The sequence below is a fragment of the Protopterus annectens genome, chromosome 1.part1, assembly GCF_019279795.1.
Source record: "Protopterus annectens isolate FY-2018-M chromosome 1.part1, PAN1.0, whole genome shotgun sequence".
NCBI lineage: Eukaryota > Metazoa > Chordata > Ceratodontiformes > Protopteridae > Protopterus > Protopterus annectens.
Genome location: NC_056726.1, coordinates 14,495,431 through 14,511,514, shown reverse-complemented (window position 1 = coordinate 14,511,514; position 16,084 = coordinate 14,495,431). Strand labels below are relative to the sequence as shown.

Here is a 16,084-nt window from a genome sequence, read left to right as displayed (position 1 = left end):
TGGCCTTAAAATATCCAGTCCGTGAGCCCAAGTAAATTGCTTCACTTAAAGTTCTGAAGTTGTAAACTATAGTATGTGCCATGTTCTGTTGATGAATCCAGTATTCATGAGCAAGAAAAAGTGCCCCAGTAATACAACAGGTACAGTAAAACGTGAGACAAACTGAACATTAAAGAGTACACATAAAAATAAAACTTTAAGAACTAGCAAGACTTAAGTTCAAAGCTGCAGACACTTCCACCTAGAATTACACATGGTGCTGGATTTAAAAAAAAAAATATCTTGACCATGGAGTAACATGTTATGCTGAACAGTTACTCCATAACTGAGTCCGAAAGCTAGAAACCTGCAAATACCCAGTCAGGATATTCTAATGGGGACAGTAGGGTCTTACAGCTGATTCTAACAGGGGAGTTGAGCTCAATACACTGAATTAGTTCACAGCTCTACATTGGAGAGGTTCACTAATAAACAAGGATGAAGTAACAGAGAATCACAAAGAACTCAATTGGGGTTGGGAAAACAGTAGCTCTTCTTGTCTGTGGGACTAGGTACTGTAGACATATTACCTCATGGAAAATTAGACTTCCTGCTGTACCACATTCCACTTACAAGTGGTGCTATCCTGCAGTGTTTGGGAGCCAGAATTGGAAAACCTGGAGCTGTGGACATGCGTGGCTATGTATAGTGTGAGCTGTTCAACCCAACTCAAGTGGGGATGGCTCACAGTGTCCTGTTTGTTAAAAACAGATTTAATTCCCAGTTGGTATAGTGGCATCACACCCCTGTCTGTGTCTCTCATCCTGGACAGAGAATGCAAGCATAATGGCTGTGATGGCTATCATTTTAAATTCAATAGTCTGCCCTACAGGAGAAGCTCCTGCACCGGATGGCAAAATGGCTGTGCTGCTCCTCCTTTAGGTCAAACCTACGGTTGTAAGCAGGTTCCCTGCCTGCAATTCCAGCTCAGTGCATAGGTGTAGCTACTATACAAGAGTCTTTGGGTAGGTTTGAGCTATACTCAAAGCAGGTAATGATAGTCCTTAACATACCATGTTACAGAATCTCATTACCTCTTCCTGTCATAGTAGGACACACTCTTCATAGGTTACTAGGCAATTACTAGCCTAGCTACCCTTGCAGACCATTTTAGGCCTAGCCAATTTCCATTTTGTGCTTAAATTAACCAATCCCATTTTGTTAGAGATTGGCTCTACCTATCCCATGGTCAATAATTATATATTCCCCATAATGAGAATAAATGGGATCATACTACAGATAATGTGAGGAGACCCATACATGGGATAAAGCATTTAGGAGTAGACTCTGTCCATTAGTAGTACAAAGAGTAGTCCTGGGGTAAATTTTCAGTTTCCCATCCACAGATCCAAGTTGTTCTTGAATATGGACAGGGAACCTGCTCCAGATTAGCAGTATCCTCTGTGAGATATATCCATCCTTTCAAACCGTTCTGTTGATGATGCAGAAGAGATTTAGATCTCTATATGGAGTATTTCTGATGCCTTTGACTTGCTGTTATACAGTAAATCCATCAGTATTTAGTCAGAGGATGCTTTGCATGCCAGACACAGGTCACCTCTTAGCAGTCTGTAAGATACAGAGTATAGTGACATGGCTTTGAGTCAGTACATATAGGACATGTTGTTTAGGCTACGTATCTTTTTAATAAAGTTTCTCTGTGGATGTTCCAGTTGTTGCATGTGTCTGGACAGCATTGTGTTGCATTGCAATGCATTGGCTTTGGCAAATCCCATGGGATGATGTCGACCCAGGGGCAGAGTGGATTTTTCAGTTTAGAGTAAAGTGAAGAGGATGGTAGAGGCTGTCCACTCCACATCCATGTCTATGGAATCTGGCCCATGGTATAATCATAGTTAGCAGACACAAATGTACAATGTTGCATGCAACAAAACTAAAGTGAATCACCTTGAAGCAAAACACAGGTAGTTGTTGGTTCCAAAACTCGTGTAATCTCTGGCAAAGTTTTAGTTTAATATACTTATGGTGGAAGTTAAAAAAGGGTGATTGTGAGGTGTAGTTCAGGGAAGAGTTAAGACAGGCACTGGGAGGCAGTGAAGAGTTACCGAATAGCTGGGAAACTACAGCAGAGCTAGTAAGGGAGACTGCTAGAAAGGTGCTTGGTGTGACATCTGGACAGAGGAAGGAGGACAAGGAGACCTGGTGGTGGAATGAGGAAGTAGAGGAGAGTATACAGAGGAAGAGGCTGGTGAAGAAGAAGTGGGATTGCCAAAGAGATGAAGAAAGTAGGCATGAGTACAAGGAGATGAGACGCATGGCAAAGAGAGAGGTGGCGAAGGCTAAGGATAAAGCATATAGAGAGTTGTATGAGAGATTGGATACTAAAGAGGGAGAAAAGGACCTGTACTGATTGGCTAGACAGAGGGACAGAGCTGGGAAAGATGTGCAGCAGGTAAGGGTGATAAAGGATAGTGAGGGAAACGGGGAAACGTACTCACAAGTGACAAGAGTGCGTTGAGTAGATGGAAAGAGTACTTTGAAGGGCTGATGAATGAAGAGAATGAGAGAGAAAGAAGGTTGGATGATGTGGGGATAGTGAATCAGGAAGTGAAACAGATTAGCAAGGAGGAAGTAAGGTCAGCTATGAAGAGGATGAAGAATGGAAAGGTTGTTGGCCCAGATGACATACCAGTGGAAGCATGGAGGTGCTTAGGTGAAATGGCAGTGGAATTTTTAACCAGATTGTTTAATGAAATTTTGGAAAGTCAGAGGATCCCTGAGGAGTGGAGAAAAAGTGTTTTGGTACCTATCTTTAAGAATAAGGGTGATGTGAAGAGCTGCAGTAACTACAGAGGGATAAAATTGATCAGTCACAGCTTGAAGTTATGGGAAAGAGTAGTGGAAGCTAGGTTAAGAAGGGAGGTGATGATTAGTGATCAGCAGTATGGTTTCATGCCAGGAAAGAGCACTACAGATGCAATATTTGCTCCGAGAGTGTTGATGGAGAAATACAGAGAAGGTCAGAAGGAGTTGCATTGTGTCTTTGTGGACTTAGAGAAAGCATATGACAGGGTGCCTAGAGAGGAGTTGTGGTATTGTGTGAGGAAGTCGGGAGTGGCAGAGAAGTATGTAAGAGTGGTACAGGATATGTACGAGGGTAGTGTGACATTGGTGAGGACTGCAGAGGGAGTGACAGATACATTTAAGGTGGAGGTGGGATTACATCAAGGATCAGCTCTGAGCCCTTTCTTATTTGCAGTAGTGATGGACAGTTTGACAGATGAGATCAGACAGGAGGCCCCGTGGACTATGATGTTTGCAGATGACATTGTGATATGTAGTGAGAGTAGGGACCAGGTTGAGGAGACCCTGGAGAGGTGGATATATGCTTTAGAGAGGAGAGGAATGAAGGTCAGCAGGGATAAAACAGAATATATGTGTGTAAATGTGAGGGAGGGTAGAGGAATGGTGAGGATACAGGGAGTAGAGTTGGTAAAGGTGGATGAGTTTAAGTACTTGGGATCAACAGTTCAGAGTAATGGTGAGTGTAGAAGAGAGGTGAAGAAGAGAGTACAGGCAGGGTGGAATGGGTGGAGAAGAGTGTCAGGAGTGACTTGTGACAGACAGGTACCAGTAAGAGTGAAAGGGAAGGTCTACAAGAGGGGAGTGAGACCAGCTATATTATATGGGTTGGAGACTATGGCATTGACGAAAAGGCAGGAGTCAGAGCTGGATGTGGCAGAGTTAAAGATGTTAAGATTTGCACTGGGTGTGACTAGGATGGACAGGATTAGGAATCAGTATATTAGAGGGTCAGCTCAGGTTGGACAGTTGGGAGACAAAGCAAGAGAGGTGAGATTGCGTTGGTTTGGACATGTGCTGAAGAGGGATGCTGGGTATATTGGGAAAAGGATGCTAAGGATGGAGCTGCCAGGTAAGAGGAAAAGAGGAAGGTCTAAGATAAGGTTTATGGATGTGGTGAGAGAGGGCATGCAGGCAGTTGGTGTGAAAGAGCATGATGCAGAGGACAGGAAGAAATGGAAACAGAAGATCCGCTGTGGCGACCCCTAACGGGAACAGCCGAAAGAAGATGATGATGATGATGATACTTACAAAACACCGAGCAGCAGAACAATCACCAAACACTTTTCATAAAACTCAGTAAAACTTGTATACTAACTTCATGAGAAAATCCATTAAATAACTTAAGATGAAACATTGCAGCTCATCTTCCTTGCACCAGAAAACCACAAAATCTGTTTTGATGCCAAGGATGCACCTTAAACACCAGTAACAGATGACTGGAATTTACAGTACACTCAAGGCTCCAATTTAGTCCAGGTTGCAGTCTTCTTAACAAGGTACTGCTCAGCATTTACTTTTCAGGAATTCAGAACTCCATGGAAAAAAGTACAACAGTTATAACTCCAGGATGGAGGGGGGGGGCATGTTTGACAGTGGTCTTACAATTCTGGGTTTCATAACCCACAAACTACTCTACAGAATCAAGAGAATGAGCGTAGCAAGTAAGTTACATACTTACCATAACAAGAGGTCTGCACTGGCAGTTTCATCTTCATTACCGACAGAGCTAAGACCCTCAAGACAAGACCAAGTTAGCCTGACACCAGAGCCAGACCCAGCAGCTGCCTAGGGCCCCATGTCAGCTGTGTGTGTGTGTGTGTGTGTGTGTGTGTGTGTGTGTGTGTGTGTGTGTGTGTGTGTGTGTGTGTGTGTGTGTGTGTGTGTGTGTGCGTGCGTGCGTGTGTGTGGGGGGGGGGGGGTCTGGCCAGGATGTTAAAAAATACAAAAAACTCCATTAAAAAATGCTCTGTTGGAAGATTTCTGAAAGTGAAAACATCAGCAGAGATGTATATTTTTTTTTTTGGCAGGAGTGATTTAAAATAGCAGTGGAATGGTCATCCACACAATTTCACTGGATAGGATTTTGTGTGTGTGTGTGTGTGTGTGTGTGTGTGTGTGTGTGTGTGTGTGTGTGTGTGTGTGTGTGTGTGTGTGTGTGTGTGTGTGTGTGTGTGTGTTATACCTCTCAGAGCAAGAACTCTAGACAAAGTCATATATAATGGGGGACAAAGGACCAAAACTAGGGACAATTTTTAAATATTGCTCTTACAAACTTAGAAAGTTGATAGAATAACGGATTATGCATTAGCATTGATTTTCTGAAGAGTATGAAGTCTGAAACTCAAATGTTCTTTATTTTCTGACTTCAATCCTCAATGATTTGCCGGAAAACCTACATTTTCTGAGGAACAGACCTAAAATATGAGGCAAAAATCTGGACAATCTGTGAAAATCTGGACAGTTGAGAGGTAGTGTGTGTGTGTGTGTCTGTGTAGATATATATAAAATGCCCCAGTTAGGAGCATTGTCTAGTTAAATGACTTGCTCAGAGTCAAATCCTGAACCTTCAGTATAGGAGAAAAGAGCTTTCATACCCCAAACTAACTGCCAGTCCTCTTTTAATGTATATATTTTTTCTAATCCCTGAGGATTACAGTTTGTCAGTGTCAGTTGTGAGTTTATGCTACAGTTTGTGTAGCGCTTCGTGCAGATAAGAAAAGCTATAAACTGTTGCTTATAGTACATGGTTTGATTCCCTCAGCCTTCATTTGTTTTCTATGTGACTGAACAGACAGTACTCCTGGGCTGCTCCTGAAGAAGGTCACTATTGTCTAGTGGACTGTCACAGGCTGTTAGCAAATGCATTATAGTTGTCTTTTGAATTCTTACTCCATTCACATAGACACCAATGTAATACTTCACTGTACGCAATTTGAGTATAAATCTCAGCACATCTCTAGTAGTGTAATGGATTCATAGATTCATACTAGGCTAACTGCCCTTGTGAGCCATTTTAAGCCTAGCCAATTATCCCCTGTGAGATTCAAACCCTGTACCGTGTGTTTGTAAGGCAAACACCTTAACCATTAGGCTACCTTCCCCAACCCATTGTCTGATGCATTTTCACTAAATGTGAGTTTCAAAGGAAGAGAGGTTTACTTACTGTTTCGCATGCAAAGTCTGTTTTTCATGCAAAAGAGTTTTGTTTTATTTAGAAAAATAGCTCTTATCTCTGTAATAATTGTAAAAGTATAAAATAAAATAGTATGTATACTGGTGTGGCAGGTGGTGCAGAGTTTAAGGTTGTGAGCTGTAGTTCCCATTGTGCAGGGTTTGATTCCCTCAGGCCTCACTTGCCAGTTGTGTGATCTTCGGCAAGCAAGTTACTGAGTCATTGTCACCAAGTCATCCTTGACCATGTCAATGGGCGTAGCAGGTAAACAAATAGAACTATTTTTATTACTCTTATGGTCCTTGACGAGAGACAGACAAGTAATGGGATATTGGTATGGCTGTCAGGGCCTTGGTTCATTACCTTGCTTAAGGCCCTGTTTGTCCACAAGTTGACACTGGCTGTGACAGTATAGCATTATTAGCCATTCATACAAGTCAGACCTGTACTGAGTGATGTCATATGGGATAGCTATTCTTGATGATAGAGAAGACATAAAGAGGTCAAAAATAAGATGAAGGTGTCCTACGAGCATGACCCCCCCCCAAAAAAAAACAGTATGTTGTATGCAGTAATATCTCTGATTTTTGTATGACTTGTGGGTAGCTGAAATTAAGCTGCTGCAGTATTTGTATTATTTGTAATTGTATTTGTTTATTCATTGCAATAAAAAATGAATTAATTCATAAATAGGCCTTGATTATGTAATACAGTCTAAACATTGCATTTTAGTAATATATTTTTGTTGTATCTTCTTTACAGCCTCCAGCATCTACAAAGGGGTTGACAATTTGCCAGGTCATGTAGTCTGCATAATTTAGTGTGATGATCAGAACAGTCTGTCAGCACCCATTATGTAGTCATTGTTTGCATATTATTGTGATACGGTCTTCTTTTCTCTACAAGATAAGATTGTAAAGGATTTCAAAATTTAGTTAAAAACTAATATTCTGGCAGTTAGCATAGAGGACTACAGCTCCAACGTATGAGCTGTTTCCTGTGGCAAAGGAGCAGGGTTTGAATCGTTCCACCTTCATTTACTTACTGTTTGACATTGAACAAGTCACTTAACCATAAGGTGCTATGGAGCAATTGGAGATTGGGGCTAGGTCTTTAATGGTCTGCATGCCTAGTAACTATGAAATTGTTGCTGTTGTTTGCCAGCCATTCCCTATTGCATAGCTCATCTAGTTCAGAAAATGTTATGGCAATATCACCAGTATGCCAGCTTTTTAAGGTAACCTAAGAAATATATTCTTCAAGGGCAGCAAGTACTGCATTTGTAGATTAAGCACTAAAATGCAAAGTTGTCTGCTAGCAGCAACCTCTAAATTAGTAATAGTTCTCTTTAATGGGAAATAATTCCGGTAGCTTTTACTCTTGCAGATTGACAGATGCATATGCTCAGTTGGTTAATATTTTTTATGCTCTCATAAAATCTTTTAGTGATCTTTGCAGAAATTTTGCATAGTTCATCCAAAGCTACCAATAAAGTAAATGTAATTTATTTATGCATAATGATAAGGGATGTACACAGCCAACAAAGTAGTTATAACTGCTGGTGGAGGTGAGGGGCTGTTTGTGGATGAGAGTACCTTATGCTTTTATCATGTGGGTATTTTTAAACCGTCTTTAATCTGTCTATGCAGGACTAGTGTGCATGTATGTGTGTGCATTAAATTGGAATACTTTGGCTACTATTTGTTGAAACAAGTTTGAAATGTGACTTTGGTCATTATTATTGTTATTTTTTTTTCACAGGCATCTGAGAAGGTTGCAGTCAACAATGCAGCTACAGTTGTTGCATTTGGGTGACATCTGTAGATAAGAATGACTTGTCCTCCTGAGCTAATAAAGTTAAAAAGTCATTAGTGTGTCTTTGCAGGACCAGTGTGTATTTGCCCAAAGCAAACTGAATACTTCAATGTATCTGTTTTTTTGCAATCAGATGCAGTGTGTACGCAGTTAATAAAGTGTCCGTAATTGTTGAATACTAATATTGATGGGTTATAAAAACAGCAGTTTGAGTGGCCTTTTCGGGATGAAATGTTCTGAAATGGATACTTTTGTTATTATTGGTTCGTAGATTTTATTTCACTGCTTAATGGAAAAAAAGTTCAGTACTACAAATTTAAAACACACTAAAAATATTACTGTATCAAACAAGATGTATGATTTAAAACAATCAGGAAGGTGAATCAAATAACACATGTATTTATGTATATTGGTAAAATGAGTGTGGGAGTGGGGGGGGGGGGTCATGATTTGAAAGCAGCACTGGTCCCAAGGTAAACTAGATGCATTTTCAATGAATGTGAGTTGCAAGGGAAGAGCAGTTTACTTTTTCTTATGCTAAGTCCATTTTCAATGTGAGACTGTTTTGTTTAGCAAATGGCCACCAGTGTTTGTGCTATGACATAAAAGTTTTAAATTAAAACCAAATCTCTAATAGTAAAGATGAAAACAATTTGTGCACTGACAGATTTGATCAGTGTTTATGGTAAATGGGGAGAGGGAGCCAAGTAATGGCTCACTGGAATAGCAGTGTGGGAGGATGGCTGGTTCATTATCTCTTTGGTATGGTATGGCTCTGTTTGACACCTAAAACTTTCCCAGGCTATTTTAGCCCCTCCCCTTTAACCATAATCCTAACTATGTACCCTACTCCAGCCATCTGACAGCACACACAAAACCAGGAGCCATTACGTCTACTCAGAACCATCATCCCCACTAAACATGAAAGTGCTGTGAAGCCAGAGGGGGTAATGGTAGGTAAGGATGGTGAAAGAGACGAAACTGGCAATACATATTTATTGTTAGACACTAAGTACTTAGTTTCTGAATCTCTTTTGGGGAGTTTCATCTCCATTACCAATAGGACAGAGTCCCAGGCTGAACCTCTTGAGAGGTTCTTAAGAAGTAATAGCCCAAATAATGAAGCAGGAGGAAGACACAGAAGTAAAAATCACATCATGCTTGCAGTGACTATTGATAGTGCTCAGCAGTGCTCATATAGCAGCCATACAAATGTAATCTATCAAGGTATTTTTGAAAAATGCTTGTCAAGTGGCCACTTTTCTGGTAGAATGTGCATTTCTAGATCCTAGTAGAGGGGGATTACCATATTTTGACTAACAAACCTTTATGCATTGTGAAAGTCATAGAGAAAGGGTCTGTTTGGACACATTGGCACCCAGTTTCTTGGAAGAAAATGAAATGCAGAGCTTATGTTCTTTTCTTTTGGAATTTTTTTTCTATCCAAGTAAAATATAAGTTATCTATGTGCATCCATACATAATGAAGCAAATATTCCATATGCTTACTGTAAGTTGGGAAAAGTGCTGGTAGGTCCGTGGATTAATTAATGATCATGTCAGTGGCCATTTTAAATATGAAAGTGGGATTAGTCCCTGAGGATACACTGTCTTTGTAGAAAATGATCTACATACGGTTGGCACAAAAGGATTGAAGCTCAGAAATCTTACTAGCTGAGATGATAACTACAAGGAATACAGTTTATCTTGAGAGTTATTTTAAGTCTCCAGAGGTAGCAAATTCAAAAGGGGGGTGGTGTAAGTCTCTCAAGGACAAGTACAGATCCCAAGATGCAAGCAGGCACTTAACAGGGGCAACAGGAGGAAAATACCCCTCAAAAAGGTTTTACAAACTCTTAGGGAGGCTAAACAGACAAAGACGACACATTAGAAGGAATTAAAACTATCTGCCAGATGGATTTTAATTGGAAACAAGCTAAGATCAGAATCAAAGACCTATGGCAAGTACTCCAAGACACTAGGAATTGGAGCTGCAAAGGGGGTCTAGACTTCTGTCAGTAGCCCATAAGGAGAAATATGTTAATTTGTTATGATAATTCTTTTTCATATTAGGTCTTTGGGTAGAGCTTAGAATTTGGGACATCATCTCAGAGTGTGACGGGTCCATGGCCATCACTGGAAGTGGAGAAAACAGGCAGTTAAACTGAAGGAATGAATGTCTGGATCAGGCTTACTGGATGGGTGACACAGCAGATTCCTGGAAGACTTTAGGTAGAAAAGTCTGTCTGAGAAAAGAGGTCAAAGCAGGAGAAACCACATCTCTCAGGGTCAAAAGGAATATGTGAGGATCACTTTGGCCTTGCAATTTGTGGCCTTCTCTAGAGACTTGGGAATACAGGGAAATAGGAGAAAGATGTTAAGGAATTGTGTGAGCCTCTTCTGGATGACTTCTTCCCTGGGGTATCCCCCCAAGGGAGGAAGTTGTTGCATTTATTGTTGACTGAGAATGCAGATAATTTGCATTAAGGCTTCCCCCAAATAACAGAACAGGGTCCATGCTGCTTGACCGGCTGACTGACAAGATGACTCATGTCATCAGAAGACAGTGATTATGCCTGTCTGTTAGGGAGTTCTTTTGTCCTAAGATATAAGAAGAAGCATCAAGAAGGTAATTTGAAACAAAAGCTCACTCTTAAGACTCTCATAGCCACCTGATTGAGTTACTTCCTGCTGGCTCGTAAGCCAAAATCTACTGCCATGTTGTTGGAATAGATGGCAATAGTACTGGAGTGAAGGGAGTCCAAGAACTCTTGCAAGGTGAGGAGGATGACCATCATTTCCAGAATACTGAAGCACCGATTGGCCTGTTGGGGTGACCATGTAACTTGGATAGTCTGTTACAAGTAATGCTCAACCACAGTTGAGCAGAGGCATCTGTGGTAACAGTCATCAGGGGTGTGGGCATGAAAAGGTCTGCCCATAGAATGGAAGGATTCTCGAGGATAACCATTTGAAATGTCAGGACTCCTCTAGAGCGAATTCTGAAATATGAAGGCTGAATGGCCGAAAAATCAGACTTCCATATACCACGTCTGAGATATTCTGAGAGAATATCCCCTTTTTTCTGAGGTATGGCAATGTCAGAGTTGGTATATATATATTAGTTTGGGGGATGTGGGGGACTTGCTTCCCATGGGGGGGGGTGCAGCAGGCAGCTTCCCCCCTTCTTCAAAAAGAAGTTTTAAGGGGAAGAGTGATCTTCAAGATTCACTCTTTTCCAAGTTTTCAGTCTTTTTTTTTTTTTTTTTTTTGATTTTTGGCATTACAAGTGCCAACATTTCAATTGGGAGCCTTCTCAGATGTACCATGCAAGATTCTGTTTGCATTTCTGAGATATAATGATCTGAAAGCTGGTTCCATTCAATGAAAAACCCTTGTGTGAAACCTGGCATGAGTCACCATGAACAATGTAGATGTCACATGGTTGACTGCAGAAAGGAATTGTACTAAGTCAGTTGGAGTATTGTTTACTGGCTGGAGATAATCTTGTCTGGTGGAAGAAAATTTTGGTAAGCTGAAGCATGAGGAGTGCAGCCTTTGAACGTGAATGACTATGTGGGCATCAGCTGAGATTTCACAAGGTTTTCCATTATGCACAGTGAGTGGAACAGTTCAAGCAAATCAAGGGTGACAGTGGGGCAGTCCATCATTGCAGCTGCTTGGAGCAAGGTGTCTCGATAAAGAAAGCACCTGGGACCCTGCAGGCTTACAGCTGCTACAATGGGCATAAAATTGGTGAACACCCTTGAGAGAATATGGTGATACTCTCAACTTTTGCTTCCAGAGTTATAGGCATGGTCAACAAATAATAATAATTAGGGAAAGGGTCCCAGATTTTAGACATTTTGTAAATACTGGCACTATTGACTTGCAACTTTTCTAAATAATTTCCAGTTTTAGCAGAGATGGCGCAAATGTTTGAGAACAAATTTGGGGTGTTCTTCCAAAAATACTGGAAGATCAATAGATGAATTGATATTAGTTTCAGTAGCCACTCCAGATAGTTTAAAGATATGGAGAAGATCAATAACAGTATCCAGAATGGAAAATGACGGTCTCCTATGTGGAAGTGAATGAATGATCTGGACTCCATGCCAATCTTGATTTGTGTCCTGGAGAACATCCGGTCTTATTTAGACAGGCAAGGAAGGATAAACTGCACTGTTGCTATATAAAAGGGCTTTTTAGATATGCATTGATTTTGGCTGCTCAGATCAAGAGTAGACCTGAGGTTCGTGTCTTTTTGGGAACTTAAAAGAATATTAGGTAAAAACCTTGACCTTTCTGATCCAGTAGGAAATCTTGGATGGCTGTTTGTATGAGGAGGCTTTATGACTCTAGTTTTACCACTGTCTTTTGAAGGGGTAGGATATCTGTGATAGGCTGAAACTGTGGTTTGGGTGGAATTATGAAAACAATTTGATAGCCTACAGATATTGTATCCCTTACCAACCTATCATATGTGATGGCCAAACACTCAATTAGGTGGAGGGAGAGAAAGCCCAAACTGCCTCGAATAGGAGCAACCAGTTAAGCCTCAGAGAGGACTGTTGATGTCCTGAAGGAGGACCATAGCATTCCTGCTCATTCTCCCTAAACCTCCTCCTCTAGTTTGTTGACCATTCTGGAAACCACCATGGTCAGTGTGACATTTGCCAGAACTTTGAAAATAAAGCTATTGGGAGCAGTGAAACCAAAGCTGGTGCAGGCTTTGATGATTCAAAGAAAATGAACTTTGAGGAGCCTGAAACACTACCCCAACTTTGGGGAGTGTTTTGCCCTTACTTTTTTGTCTGTCTACTTCCACTTTTACTTTTGGTCTGAATAGTAAGGCTATGTCAAATGTGGATTTCATAAGTTCAGTCTCAGTGTTTTCAACAAAGCAATTAACTTTAAGTCCTGTGCCTGCTGCCACTCTGAACCATCTTCAGCGCTGTGAGCAAAATGCATGGTGTGGTTAGCTACTCATTCAGCAGTTGACAGCTAGGACTGCAGTCTGATTTCCAAGGTAGAGTAAGGCAACTGTTCCACAACCTGAGCCATCTTGTCTATTAGCTTCCTGTAAAACCTCATCGAAAATAGTTTAAAACCTTCAAGGTAAAGGTGGAGGAAACAGTACTTCCCAAGTCTTCCCTTTGTAAGTGACTCTGTTAGGTAGATGAAAAGCTTTTGTCTGTGATTCTAGAACCTTTTTAAAAGCAGGAAAATAATGATTGTATTGAGAAATAGGTTTTGTGACCAACTGGGAATGTCTTTGGGTGCCAACAGGATTTTATCCAGCCTGCTCAGGATAGGAGCCACCAAGTCTGTGTCCTTCTAAGCATTATGTATGACCAGTTGAACCATCTCATTAGCTGGGGAAAATGCCCAAAGATGATGATCTGGGAAAATGGAAGGCCCCCACAGGGATGAGTTCAGACTCAGAGAGGGTATCATGGGGCAGTTTGGCCTTTGCCTGCATGAGTTCTAAAATCTCTCCACATTTGAGGTCATTGACTAGAAAGACGGGAGATCCACCTCCTCTTTTGGCACAGGAGAGAGTGAGGGACAGACTATTCCTTTTTGGTGTTTGGACTTGGGGAGCATGAGAAATGACAATACGTCATGAACTTCAGCAGGCTTAGAAACCACATAAACATTAATGGGTTTAACCTGTTTTGCACTTTGAAGAGAGTCCCTGTCTGGCTCAGATTTTCTGTTCACAGAATCTCTAGTAGTTGAGGAAGAGGCTCTGGAAGAAACGTTAGCAGCTGGGCTAGCCTGAAACTTCCCTAGCTGTAAATGATTTTCCTTCTCTTAAAAATAAACAAAAATACAGCACAAACTGAACAATTCTTGAAAGAAAATTACTTGTCACCAGCCCATTAGATGCATTTAGTACATTTGTCTTGGGCTGGAATTTTTGTCCTACCCTTACACTTCTTAATGAAAATCCTGATTTTTGTCCATGACCAGGCTAACTCACGAGAAAAATTACCATAAGTACTGAAACGAGGAAGGGGGATATCACTTGACCACTTGCTAAAGATTGCCAAACAAAGTTTTTACCAAGCAGACTGTCTTTTTAATGTGGGATACTAAATATTGGTTTACTTTTGGGAAAAAAACAGGGTAGCTCTATTTTTTCTGAGAAAAGAGATCATGATTCATAACAAAATCTACACTACCACTGCATGTTAAAGACTTGCAGTCAGTAATTGCTAGCCAATTAAGTCTAAAACTTCTATCTAATAGGAAATTTACACCTTAGCTAAACTACCAAGTCAACCGTGTTCTTGATTTTATTAACAGAATCATGTGATAGCCCCCATTCAGCACTGAAGGGACTAAGACTACTTTCCATTAAGGATGCATCAGTTCTGCTATGCTGTTTTTCTTGTCTGTGATTCATGAAGTATCCCTTTCTGAAGCTGTCCTTACCTTTCAGGATTGATGATAATTCCAACTGTACAAACTGTATGTATGTCAGCAGACAGAGCATAAATAATTATTAGCATTTGTTATGCTGGTAACATTCATTTTTTTTCCTGGGAATTGACATTTTTCTTCTTTTCCTTACCATTATTAATTACCAGTAACTGAACTGCTTACATTTCCCTATGTAGTCTGCTGAAAAGAAATTGAAAGACTAAAACAGTCCAGCAGAAGCTGGCAAGTATGTTAATAACCCTTGCAGTTTCTAGAAGGTAGTAAACAACCTTATTAGCTATGGAAAAGGTATTTCCTCTGTATTTGCTCAGTTCCAGTTGTGTATTTTACAAACATATATTGCCTGGTTCTCTTTGCTTATCTGACTTTGTATCTCCATCCCGTTAGCCAACCTCCCTTTCTTCTTTTGCATTCAGTTATTTGCTGCACACCATAACCACTTTGTCCCTCCAGCTATCCAGCTACTTAGAAAAAGACCCTCTGACAAACTATGCAGTTAACTCAACAGCTGGCAGACACTAACTGTCCCAGTGATGACTTACTCTACCCACAGTTTCTCAAAATTGGAATACCCTCTTGCCGTACCTCTTAGATATGTGCTTAATCTATGCTCTACTCTTGTCAGGAATTTGGAGATGCACATGGCATGTCTAAGTCTAAGCAGTTCAGTCCCAATAATTTGATTATACCACAATTCTTTCCACCCTAAATTCTCTAAATTAGTTGAAAAGTGCACAGTTCTAAATGATGGGCTTTTAAAGTGTGTAAATCAACTCTGTGTCTTAAGTGCTGCAAATAGCAGTCAACTGTTGACAAAAGAGTGAACTAACAGAAATGCTTCAAATGTTTGAATCTGATCTATATATTTTGTAACATTCAAAGAGCCTATACGTGTGTATATGTTTTGGACATTGTGTTACTTTCTTCTATCGCTGGTCAACCATGCAAATGTATCCTGACACAAGAGCCTGTTTTAAGTAGTAAACTGGAGGAGCTTTTTATCTAGCTGAGTGACTTGGGCATAGTTAAACCTTTCACTTTTATTTTCACCAGTTCTGTAACAGTTGTTTGCATTCATTTCTTCTAGCAAGGATCGATTAGTTCTGAAGCAGAACTGTCGCATTATTTCTCCCATGACGTTCCAAGTCAGTCATCGCTTTCCGACACCATGGCAGCTGGCTCCAGTGATGAAGATCATGTCCACCAGAAGAGTGAAAACAATTCTGTAGATGAGAGCATTCCTCCTCCTAGGACTCACAGTAAGATGTATTAGTAATATTGCTTAATAATAAGATTCAGGAACTGTTTCAGAGAGTGTTTCATTACAGAAAATCAGTACGGATTTGGCCTGATAATGCATCCATTCTTACATGGTTAGGTTTTGCAGCATCTAGGAACTGATTTTGCTTTGCTGTTTTTATACTAGTTGCAGACACAGATTATGGATTTTTGCTATTTATTCTTCAGATCCCTGATCATTTAGAGCATTCCATCACTCCTTTTAGAAAATATACCATATGTAACTGCATCCCCTAGTAGTCAACCAGCTAAATTCCAAGCAAGCCAAACAGAGAAAAGTATTTTTGAAGACGTTTTAACCTAAAATGTGTAGACTACAATTCTATAGACTGCAGTGTTAACAGTTAAATGACTTATGGTTTAGGAACAGTATTTATTTGGGCATTCTCATCACAGCCAGATGTTGAACATGTGGGAAGGGTGGATAACATGACATGAAAAGGGAGGATTCTCTTCTGTGTTTTTTGTAAGAAGAAGTGACATG

At 40.5% G+C, this 16,084-nt stretch overlaps 1 protein-coding gene across 4 annotated transcripts in view; it reads left to right on the top strand.

Annotated features, from left to right (window-relative positions):
* The window catches only part of PDZD2 (PDZ domain containing 2), a 2,738,687-nt gene that overhangs the window by 2,481,644 nt on the left and 240,959 nt on the right, over positions 1-16,084 (top strand). For all 4 annotated transcript variants that reach the window (XM_044073368.1, XM_044073377.1, XM_044073386.1 and 1 more), the window contains one exon: positions 15,389-15,560. In XM_044073368.1, coding sequence (XP_043929303.1) covers positions 15,389-15,560 — 172 coding nt within the window. The remainder of the gene's footprint in view (positions 1-15,388; positions 15,561-16,084) is intronic.